This window comes from Erigeron canadensis, chromosome 2, assembly GCF_010389155.1.
Source record: "Erigeron canadensis isolate Cc75 chromosome 2, C_canadensis_v1, whole genome shotgun sequence".
Taxonomy (NCBI): domain Eukaryota; kingdom Viridiplantae; phylum Streptophyta; class Magnoliopsida; order Asterales; family Asteraceae; genus Erigeron; species Erigeron canadensis.
Window position 1 is genome coordinate 35,305,520 of NC_057762.1, and position 12,257 is coordinate 35,317,776.

At 32.9% G+C, this 12,257-nt stretch overlaps 2 protein-coding genes across 2 annotated transcripts; one reads left to right on the forward strand and one right to left on the reverse strand.

Moving 5' to 3' along the window:
- Positions 1-4,377: 4,377 nt before the first annotated feature.
- LOC122589999 (RING-H2 finger protein ATL8-like) lies at positions 4,378-5,095 on the forward strand. The gene has a single exon (XM_043762332.1). The coding sequence runs from the start codon at positions 4,411-4,413 to the stop codon at positions 4,963-4,965; it is 555 nt and encodes a 184-aa protein (XP_043618267.1). The 5' UTR covers positions 4,378-4,410; the 3' UTR covers positions 4,966-5,095.
- A 3,665-nt stretch (positions 5,096-8,760) lies between these two features.
- Positions 8,761-12,165, reverse strand: LOC122589483 (growth-regulating factor 1-like). Its single transcript, XM_043761777.1, has 4 exons — positions 11,742-12,165; positions 10,389-10,604; positions 9,711-10,077; positions 8,761-9,620 (listed from the first exon to the last, which is right to left on the reverse strand). The coding sequence occupies exons 1-4, from the start codon at positions 12,136-12,138 to the stop codon at positions 8,981-8,983; spliced, it is 1,620 nt and encodes a 539-aa protein (XP_043617712.1). The 5' UTR covers positions 12,139-12,165; the 3' UTR covers positions 8,761-8,980.
- Between the last annotated feature and the right edge of the window lie 92 nt (positions 12,166-12,257).

Sequence of the window (12,257 nt, forward strand, 5' to 3'; positions counted from 1 at the left end):
TAAGACCATGATCGGCACGTTGTTGATGACCCACCGATCCGACCCTTGATGGTAGTACTACTGGCCTCTTCCTCACGAGGTTACCCTCTTGGACATCAAACGAACATCTACACCATAAAAAAGACTTGTTTCCCCATATTCCAAATTTCTTCTTTTCACTACTACTTTTATTAACCTTACAACAACTATCCTTTGAACACTCTTTCAAAGCCACCAAGAAAGGGTCCTCCTCCCTCCAAAATTTACTCGACACACTTCTTTTCATAAATGGATCTCTATAGCACCCTGGCGGCGGTACTGGTGGTGGCGGAGTTGGTGAATCATGAGCTTTTTGGCTGATCATCGCCTCTTTATGTAACTCTCCAAGTGTAGTAGAGGATTTCGGAGAGGTCATATACTTTGGTACACCAGGGATCATCTCCCATGAAAAGGGTATGGTGCATAATGAGTTAGTTTGCTTGTGGCTCATGGCTTAATTAACTTTTGTACAATTTTTTATGATGGTGATTTTAATATATTAAGTGGTGATGGTGGGTTATATATGTATATGTATGATATATATGCATGGATAGTGTGTTTAATTTCACATTGTTGGAGAAGAAAATGTGAAGGTTTCAAGCAAATGAAACGTGAAGGGGAAGGTATGGTCACATTGCTTTTAGAGTAACTCATGAGAATTTGATGAGACTTTTAAGAGAAAAAAGGAAGTTAGGGGAGTCTTTTGGTGTTTCAAAGTCCAAAATTTACTCTTTTTTAAAAACTAACTATTCGATCGGTTATTTAGTTAGTTAAAAGGTTAAAAGGGAAAATGACTGAAAAGGATGAGAGGTTATAATATTTGACAATATAGGTATCTTACGAAAGGACACTTGTTTGTTGAATGAATTTAATTTCAAACCGATAAGCTTAAACCAAATCAAATTTAAAAGTGAACTAAACCATTGTTAAACATGTTCATATGTGACTTTCTTTGTTTTTTACTAAGTTTTTTAATTATATAATATGAGATGAGATGACAAATACGACGGTAATTAGTACATTGGAGTGGTGAAATTTATATACGAAAGAATTACGGTTGATCATATCCAGTTTTAATCAGATTAAGACTCATTTTTTTCATAATCAGAGTTATTTTTATTTTAAAAAAATGATAGAACTTTTAAAATTTATAGTAATTAACTAATCTATTTGTTAGTGGGTTAGTGGCTACTCCAAAAGGTTAAAATGGGCTTAACGTACTATAAATAATGATACTTGGGCCTATTTCAAGAATGCGAACATGGGCTTACATTACTATACTAGATAGCCCGGGAAATCAACTCAGAAGTAGAAGTTTAATAAAAACAGGGAGAGGTCATTAACAAAAGAGAAAATCATGTCATTAGCCAAATTTTATTGGGATTATACCAAATTAGTCAAGTTTTTTTGGATTTTCAGAAAATAACCAACAAAATTACAATAAACTGACAAAATCGCAATGAGATCTTCAAAATCGCAACGAGATTCTAAGAATCGCAATGCGATTCTGATGATCTCTATGCGATTCTGATAACCTCGTAGAGATTTTGCAGAAGAATCTCATAGAGATTATGCATGATCTCATAAAGATTCCGTAGGATCTCATAGAGATTCTACAGATTGCGATTCTAAAGATCGATCTCGTTGCGATTCCGTTAATCTTATTACGATTTTGATGTTCTAATTGCGATTTTGAAGATCTCATTACGATTTTGTCAGTTTGTTACGATTTTGTTGGCTATTTTCTGAAAATCCAAAAAAACTTGGCTAATTTAATATAATCGCAATGAAATATGGCTAATGACGCGATTTTCTCTTAACAAAATAACAAGAATCAAGAATGACATCACCTATTCACCTAGCTATTTTTGTATTCAGTTAAACAGTAAAAATTACATTTTTCTTAAGTTATGTAATTTGATCTCGTTAACCTATAGACTATAGTAAATCACGAATCGATGATATCAAGTTTATATGTGAAGCAATGTGGTTTTTGGCTGTGTGTATAAGCCGTGATTTTAAATGTTGAAGTATACAAACACTTTGATTTGGTTACATGTATAAGACAGAAATTTTGATGCTAAATCGATATTAATGTAAAGGTGTTGATAAAAGTATCAAAATTAAAATACTATTGAGTAATAAGTAGTTTTAACTTGTCAGCTTACTTCTTAAACAAATAAGGTTTTCCTTATTATGCAACCTAATTTGATATCTGTTATTATTTTCTAATCTGTTTCTTGGTAATCTCTTAATTTTCACCTTGAACAACCTTAGCATATATACTTTATGTTTTTTTTTTCTTCTAATTTTGCTTATTGTCAGTTTATAGTGGAATACTGGAATGATAAGTGGATGATGACTTATAAGAAATTAATATTATTTCTTCACCGTAATATTCCTTGATTCTTGGACTCTTGGTCAAAATATACATTAATTAGTGTTAGTGCGCCTTGTGCAAAGTGCGAATACAAATATATTATGATTATTGAAGCATAAAAATCCTTTAAAATGGTCATTAATAATAAGATGTCTATAACTTGATGGCTTGTGATGTGTTTTTTAGATAATGGATGATTATTATCAACCAACAATAGCTTGGATTACCATTAAGTTGGTATAGTATAAGACATTCGAATCTAATTGAACTGATTAAAATTTATTCGCTTACATTTTATGACTTTGCCACAATAAGCTCTTGCTAAATACGGCCTGCGTTATACACTTATTATATAACTTCATGATTATTATCGGTGTACGCTTTTAAATATCCATAAAATATCTTAACCAGTAGATTAGAATTGAAAACAGTGAAAAACAAAATATGAGTTCACCCGTTGCTTGTGTATTAAAGCATTTTAACCATAAAACAAAAAACAAAAAACATTTTGGCTTATGCAATCCTTTGAATATTACTCGTGTTATTTGTAAATACGCGGATATAATAATAATATAACAAAGGATATGTGCTCTTTAATAGCTAAATACAATAAGGTCTATATATGTTCATACTAAATGTTCATTGAATTATTTGTGAGACCACGTTAAATGAATGAAGATGAATAAAACACTCTATTTGTTCTAATATATCAACGAACATAAATATAGCTTTGTTAACTCATTTTATGCCTATGAATATTCGATAATTTGTTTGTAAATATTGAGTCATTTATAACATGTGAACCATTTTTTTTTTATTTAATCTACTTATATTTTTTTTTTTTCTGTTTTTTATGTTTTGTGAAATTAGACGTTTCTAGTAATTAGTATGCGTGATTTAAATTGTGTTTCTATTTGCAAATGCAAATGTGTTTTTCTTTGTGTAGTCGTTCATGAACATATAAGTGAAATGAAATATAGTTTTATATTTGGTTATTTATTCATAAATTGTTTGTTAACAAGTTATATAAAAGACATAACAATAATTTATTCATGTTATATCAGGTATGTGTATAGTCTTGATCATAAATTTTAGATGTGTCTTTACGTTATTAACTTATTTGAAACTTGGTGTTGCCCTGTCTCTCTCAAAACTGTAACATGTGGTGTGGGTGCAATTTTCGTTACATATATATATTTATATTTATCTTATTATATAATAATTGAAAATAAACGTTTTAATTTTGTGAAGATAATGGTAAATACTGAATGTCCAGATGATTGATCTTCCCAGATAAAAGAGAGAAAAAACTCTAATAGGCACCTCGTGGACACCTTTGTACGTACGTACAATGCCTAAATTTCAGCTAACTTTTAATATTATCTGTGAAAAAAAAAATTGTAACTGTAAATCTTAATAATAAAATGAAAGTTAGAGATAGTTTAATGTTTATCAAACTTTATAATAGCTAAAAACCAATGGTCAAGATTTAAATATCAAATTGTAATCTTGATTATTGGATTTAATCTAATGGTATTAGTGGATCTAACTTAAGGTTAGATCAACTTTAACAAATCCTAATTTTAAATTGAATCATTATTTGCAATATGATTAAGTGTCCTGCTATAAGAACATCCAAATTTGACATAAAAACTTATTATTATACGACGAGTATGCTCTTTTAATGGCAAGTATCAACGTATAGACCCATGCATCATAGGGGAAGTATCTACTCCTCGTATGAGACTTTGAATATTTTGGTCAAATCGCGTATATTTCTCGTATAAAAGCATATACTTATGTATGGTGAGTGTTTATGTTGAATTGACAGGTGTGGGTAGAAACTCCGTATATTTATTGTTATGTTATCTTTATAGATATACATATACACTATAGTATCAACCGTTACCAACTGAACTTTATATAAATAAAGCCTTGCTCCTAAACTATAACAACAATATATACATTCCCCTGTTACCACTCCTTAAAACCAAACCAAACCAAACCAAAAAATGTCTCGTCATTTCAGAATCCTCACAGGCCAAAACTCAACCACGACGGACACACCACCGCCAGATCAGCCAAGCAATGTAAACTCCGACTTTGTCGTAATCCTTGCCGCTCTTCTCTGTGCCTTAATCTGCGTTCTGAGTCTCGTGGCAGTAGCTCGTTGCGCCTGGATTCGTCGAATTTCAGGAATAGTAATAACGGGCCGTGTTGATCCTTCTTCGCCGCTGCCACCACCACCAACGTCAGCTAACAAAGGTCTTAAAAAAAAAGTCTTGAAGACCCTCCCAAAATCGACATACCATAATACAGATGACACAATTGCGGATAATAAAGTTACCGATTGTGCTATTTGTTTAACCGAGTTTGTTATAGGAGATGAAATACGAGTGTTGCCTCAGTGTGATCATTGTTTTCACGTTGTGTGCATTGATACGTGGTTTGGATCACACTCTTCGTGTCCTTCGTGTCGCAAGATTTTAATAATGCCCACGACATCTAGATGTAACAAATGTGGTGAATTACCTAACTGTAATTCGGTTAATACGTTTTTACCGTAGATATATGGAAAACATACATATTGCATAGTGATTTGTTTAAGTTGTTGTAATTAGTTAGGTTGATTATTGCAAAGATATATAATTATTGGTTTGTTTATATAATTATGATAATATATGACATGAAATTATAATGGATGTACAAGTTTTTTTTCTTCTTTTGTTAGTACTGTTAATTGGTTTGTGAAATTACAACTGTGAGAAGTTCTAACTTGTGGTTTACTCTAGAGATATTATAATCTTTATGGTTTAAACTTGACAGAGAGGTGTCGGTTCCTTTTGGAAAAAATAGCATAAAAAGTGACACTACTAGCTATAAGGAACAAAAACAAATAATAATTGAGCTTCAATAAGAAGCTGTATAATAAATATTGAATAGTGGTAACAAATTGGGATCCAATGATATCTATGAAACACTTCATGTTGTGGACTGTTGCAACTGCACTTATTAAATTAACTAGCAGATTATAAGATGTAATTATACAGTTAATAAGGTTTTTTTTAATCTAATCGGGATTTAATGTCTTTCAGAAGCGGAGATAAAAAGGGATATCAACACATTTCATTTCATAGCTATAAAAATGAAAAATTATAAAAAGCATTTTTTCTATCTAAAGTTTCATTTTGTAAAAAGTTTTGTTCTCCATGTTTATTGGTTTAAGTTTGCCTGTTCAATTAGCTTTTTGGGACCAACCTGATACCGTTAAAACAGAGTTATTTGAAAACTAATTCGGTTTATGCTTACCAAAACAAAGTCGGCATTGTTGATGCGCGAATTAAAGTAAGAAATTTGCTTGTGCAAAATATTGTTGTGGATTGTATATATAAAGATGTGTGTGTTCAAAGGAAGTAAATCTACACGCAAAGATTAATTACATGCCAAGGAGGAGGGTTAGTTGCACAAAATATGGACATACATATCGCATGTCAAATAATATTTGAATACTTTCGATAAGACAAATATTAGTGGGCAAACCTAAATTGCTTCTCCTTTTGGAAAACCATGTGTGATTTGATAAATGATTAAATTAGTTGACAAGGCGGTGTGGAACGTGTGTTTGAGAATGATTGTGGTGATGTTTACATATAAAAAGAATATGTTATGAGATAATTGGTAGCAGACTCTTTACTCCTAAATAAATATATGTGAGTGTGCATGTCACACGTCTTTTATATCGATCACAATTAGAAAATTTTGAAGTTATTGTAAACTTTGATGATAACTAATATAAATATAACCGATAAATTTCAATCAAAATTGTGAAGTAATATTTTTTTTATATTATTGTTGGTTACGATAACCGATGTATGGGGCTGTAATATATATATATATATATCTACAGTTCTACACTCATGACATACTCAAGCTGTAATGTAAGAGTAAATTAATGTATTAAGTTAGAATTAGAATAAAGTCAAAATGGTCAAATTTGGATTAAAGAATGTTGAAAGGTAAACTCAGAATAAGACAAGATTGGATTAAAATAAGTGGAGTAGATGATAATATTAAGTATTACTCCATTTGATAATCACTAAAGATAATGATACTGCACCCTATTTGTGTGTGTGGTTAGTACTATATTCTAAGCCTAAATGACTAATAAGTTATTCCTTTTTAATAGGAACCGTTGAATATACTAATAAAAAGCCTGATAATAATCCACCGATCCTCTTTTTTTGTGGGCTTGTGGCGTGAAACGTGATAAGAATTGTTTCTTTACATTTGTTGTGATAACATAGTCGATAAAACTCACGAATACCCATCATTCGTTGAAATTATGATGAACGAGTCACCAAGAATGATGTATATTCCGATAATTCGATCTGCATCATGTTATGGTAGATGTTTTGAAGTTGGCTAGCTAAGTCGGTGTGGCAAAATATGTTAATAAATCGTTAATGAAACCGTGTGTGAATAAATTGTTAAAAAAAAAAAAAACAATATATATTTATTACATAAAAATATTATTCGTGTATAAAGAGAAATTTATAGACAAGATTCGTTTACAGATTACTAATTTATCGTTTTATCATTGAGGAGGTATGTGTATGCTATAATGTAAAGTTTTTTACAGGACAGGAGTTACTTTGATTGGAATGGTTTGTCATTGCATGTATTGTTAGGACTTTAGTGTAATAGAACATTGTATTTTATGATTTTAAGGGTACGGAATAATGAAGTATACGAAAACCAACCGGGACCAACATAGTGGGAGTCAACTAGTCAAGTGGTTGCGCCGCCCCCTTGTGGGGTCCTAGGGCAGCACCCCTAGCAAGGTCTAAGGGCAGCACGGCAAGTCGGCAACACCCCTTGTAGCGGTAACAGCAATATATTCACATAGCTGGACATCATGTAGTCTATAACGCCTATTTGATATGTTATGTGGCCTTAGTATCTCAGAGGTTGATCATTTATCCAAAAAGTTAACCATTGTTAATGGTCTCTTCACCTCTCGTTTCCCCATTGCTCATTTCGTATAAGAGTTACTAGTGTCATATGCTTGATCTTATATTGTTTGCTTGATGAAGTCCCATCTCATGTTTCACCAAAACCTCATGTGGGACTTTATTTAGGAACAAATCGATGTAAATGCATTAATAGGTTCATCAAGGGTTCATCGACAGAAACTGCTGTCGATTTACGTTTTGATAGTCTCCATCAAAGGCATTCGATCAGTTTCCATTATATATGTTAAATTTTCATATTTGTAGTATATGATGCAAGACCTCCCAGCTCCCACAGTCTTTGGTCTACATACTTTGTGCCATGCCACTCTACAATCCATCTTTGTTTTCCACCCCATACAAATTGACGCTTTAGTCTTTTAGTTAATTTCACAATATCTTTTGGAGTTTCTGAGAAAGGATAGATAATGAAGTGACAAACTATCCAATTCTACTTTTCTTATAACCAACCTTCTCCAATTGATAGCAATCTGCCCTTCCATCAAACTAGTCTTTTCTCGGTTTCAGTCACACGAAACCCAGTAGATATTCTTCTCCGACTACCTTCAATTTACCCAATTACATCAGAGGCAACATATCAAGTTTGCATACATAAATCTCAGTTCAATATTTCCAAAACATGTACCGTTTATCAACGTAGTTTCAATGGCATTATCAAACACCTCACTCACTAGTTCTCTAACAATTAGAAGAAAGAAAGGAGTCAGAAATTCTCTTTGCCTAATTCCATTTTATATGTTGAATTGATTCAAAGGTGATCCATTCACAAGTATAGACATTTTCGTGTTCCACCTGATGAAAGTAATTAACTTCCAAATCCCAACGTTTTCAGACTCATACTCAATGGACTTATTGAATAAGAAAAAAAAAACAATCTGATACTAAAGCTATATTCTCAGTAGGTGGACGATTTTTTCTGAAATGTCAGTAGATTTGTAATCTCAGATTTCATCTCAATGGCACATTTGAAGGCAAAAGGTCTCCAAGTTCAATATCATTTGCAACTTCATTCAATATGTCAAGCTCTTGTGTCGCATAATTAAAGAGACATCTTTCTCTAGCTAGCATGGTATAAATATGGATGCAATTATATTCTCCAGCAGAAAAGTTATATATTGCATATGATATCTTGTTACCAAATAATCATATCTTTGTCAATAATTTAGCAATGACTAAATTAGTACGGCTTGTTTCACGATCGCCAACAATGTATGAATATTATTAATAACACCCTTGTAATACATATCACAACAAGGGACACAAAAAGCAAAAAAATTAACACTCTTCTAAAGAAACCGGCTAAAATTAGCTTCGGCTTAATACTGTTGAAGCTTCACAAGAAATATCAATGTATTTTCATACAAAACACTAAATCTTACATCAGAGGTTACTTGGAAAGAAGCAACAAATGTTTTTTGATACATGTTTTTTTTTTTTTGCTCCAAATTGGCTTTTAATTGAACCTTTGCCAATAAAAAAACAAGGTCAAAAAACCAACAAAGCCAAACGAAAACTCCATTATCTCAAACTGGATACAAACTTACAAGGAAGATTAATTGGCGAATGTTGAAACAAGCAGTTCGTCACAAAGGCTGCCGCTATATTCATCCTTTTTGTCGCCTTTAGGGCTGCTCCCGGAACTGCTATTGGATAGTGAGACGAATGTCGTTTTCTGAAGCACTCCTGTAGGTGAAGATCCTACATGATAGTTAACTGCATCCCACATTTCATTCATCTGGTTCATCTCTGAGCCAGATGATGCATTCTTGCTCTGTATCCCACTATTACCAGAAGTTTGATTCAAGGCTTCACCCAGTGGACCACCCATCGAGTTTCCCCATGAAATGGGAATCCAGTTTAATCCTTGTTTATGGGTTGGATCAAGGTCAAACTCAGTAGTCAGAGCAAGTGGTGGCGTAGTAAGTTGCTCTTGAGCAGGAGAGTTTGAGGATGACGAGAAATCTGAAGCCATGGGAATGGACATAGAGAGCTGGGTCCAGTCTGACTTAAGTGACTGTTCTTTGGACCATTCATCTATAAAATTCGGAAGTGGGTTAGGGTTAGGTGCACCTTGATCCAAGAATGAGTTAAAGTTTGTGGGATTCATCAAAGACTCGGATGATTCTTCAGTTGTGTTATGTTGTTTTGGAATCGAAAACAAGTTAATACCAAACGTTTGTGATTCTTGTCCTCTGCATCACAACCAATGTTGTTTACAAAACCAAATCATAAAAATGTAAAATGCTAGAAATAAGAAATGAGAAATTGAACTTTATTTTCACCTATTAATGGGGGTCACTATGGATGAAGAGAGAACGGCGTTATGGTGCTGCAAGAGCGTGCACTGGTTGTTGACAGTAGCACCAGCAAGAGCGGTAGTGGATACCTGGCTGGTGGAAATGGGTACAGACAAGGAGGAAACAACTTGGCCCGCTTTAGAAGCAGCAGGACCGGAGACAGCATGGCCATTTTGGCCTTCCACAGGCTTTCTTGAACGATGGCGGCCTCTGTTGATGTGTCTTTCACAGTATTTCTGATCAGGGACAGCATCTCTAGAGCACCTCCATTTCTTCCCATCTGTTCTACGACACCTCCCTGGATCTGGATCGCCATTACCTGAGAACCCGAGATGGAAAGTTCCCCATCCATCTTCATACCAAAAACAAACAAAATCAGATTCTAGATATTCATACAAAATACAGATACATGATTGGATTGCAAATAAAAATTGTTCGTATGTTCTGGTAATTAGTACTTACTAAATTATTGGTTTTTAATAAGCAGTTCCAAGTTCCTTATTGTAATCCGTAATCACATGTAATCTAATAAACAGTTTGGACAAGCAACCCAAAAACACCCTTAAAACAGCTAATCTAATGTATGAAAAGGCGATAAGGAGATAAACATATTTAAGAAGTAATCCCAAACACCCTCTAAAACTTAGAGTATTATACACGTACATGAATTGGGGGCATAGGAGATTGAAGACGAAGATCCGGGGAAAAAGAAAGTGTTAAGCGACTTTCGGAGAGAAGTGAGCAAATGCGACGGAACAGGCACATTAGCAACAAGATATTTATAGATCAAAGCTTGGTGTTCAAGTTCCATCCATTGAGAAGGGGTAAATGGTCCTTTATACCTTGAAACAGCAGGCATATGCATACCTGTTTGTAACCCTGTAACAATAACAGAGGACCATAAAAAATGTCAAGATACAATTAGTATGTAAAATAGTTTTACATTCATATATCCCTAACAAAAGTTAGGTATACAAAAGTATGTTAAGATTTACATTTTATATTATTGTACATTCTGCAGTATACCATTTAGTATTTACACTTGTAGAGTTAACCAATATTTATCACCTCCTAATAAGATATGGTAAAAGGAAAATGAATAGAAAGGATAAAAATGAAAATTTTGACAAGACTCAAAGAACTTGCTTCCAAACAGCATTTCATAGATGCCAATGAAAAGACCACTCTGTTTTCAGACCAAAAAATAGTGACATACAGACTAGTAGTAATAGTAATAGTAACTTTGCACAACACACAGTGAAAGTTACAACATTGATGATGTGGTTTACATTTCAGTTATAGAAGTCAAATGAACAAGATAACACACTTCCAATCATAGATTCCATTTGTTATAGTGACACCATCTCAATAAAAACCAAAAAAGGATGCCCTGCCCATTTTACATTGAGGTAGACATGTGTAACTCCTAATGCATTCAGTACAAGTCCCTATAGCACATTCCAATATCAAAACCGAAAAGGCTAAAGGGGTTTGTTAAATACAGCCCCTAATGTGCATAAATTGTTTGTACATTTACCATGAAAATCAGGAGCAGACTTTTAATATGGAAGGTACAAATTTTTTTATGCACGTTAAATACTACCTGTATTTAGCATTTCCCAAGGCTAAAATACTTTTCTTGGCCTTGTTCCCTAGGATCCTATTTCTTCCCCATTAATTTGTGGGGTTAGATGAAATGAAACTTAATAAATATCTATAAATGAATTACTCCGTAAAAAAAGATTTAAACCCCTTTAACATAGATTCATATTCCAAAAAACCCATCTTACAAAATCACTAGTTTAACATTAAAAAACCAAGCTTTTACTTCAATTTACATTTTGGGATTGGTTTTTCTCAAAATATTTTCTAGTGAGCTGGGGCCTTTCATGAAGAAATCAATTAAGTATTCCTCTAACTAACATTACAGATAAGTTCCAGATATCAAACTTCATAAATTAGCACACACATACATAATACATATACATATAGATATAGATAGAAATGTATGTATACCTGTATTTTTAATATAAGAAGGTGGAGGCTGATAGAAAGAAAAATGCGAAGCACCATCTTTAGTAGTATTTGAATTTGAATTTGAAGAAGAAGAAAAACTAAGCATAATATTATTATTGTTATCGGCATCATCAAAATTAGGAGCTGAAACTGAAAGCAAAGAATCAGATCTTGAAGACATTGTTTTATTTGGTTGGTCAAAGTAATCACTTCTTAAAGATTTTGAGGTCGGAAACAAGTTTTGTTGTTGTTGATCAATGTCAAGTTTGTGTTTTGTATTGTAGTCGGATCTTTGTTGTTTAGTGAACACTAGAGATCCATGTTGTTTTTCATTATGACTTGAGATTTTTGAAGTATTATTGTTGTTGTTGAAAGTTGACATTATCCCAAAGTCCATGTTTTAATTTGTTTTATAAATTGTTGAGGGATGGTTTTATGGAATGTAAAAGTTGTTCATATTTGAAGATGAATAAACAAGTGAGTTATGATGGAGAGAGATGAAAAAGATGGATGTTG

What these genes read in the sequence shown, in the direction of transcription:
- LOC122589999 (XM_043762332.1), top strand. Translation starts at nt 4,411, where the DNA reads ATGTCTCGTCATTTCAGAATCCTCACAGGCCAAAACTCAACCACGACG.
- LOC122589483 (XM_043761777.1), bottom strand. Translation starts at nt 12,138, where the DNA reads ATGGACTTTGGGATAATGTCAACTTTCAACAACAACAATAATACTTCA. An exon ending in TTCTTATATTAAAAATACAG is followed by an intron (nt 10,605 to 11,741) that starts GTATACATACAT and finishes TTATTGTTACAG; the next exon opens with GGTTACAAACAGGTATGCAT. An exon ending in CTCCTATGCCCCCAATTCAT is followed by an intron (nt 10,078 to 10,388) that starts GTACGTGTATAA and finishes TTTGGTATGAAG; the next exon opens with ATGGATGGGGAACTTTCCAT.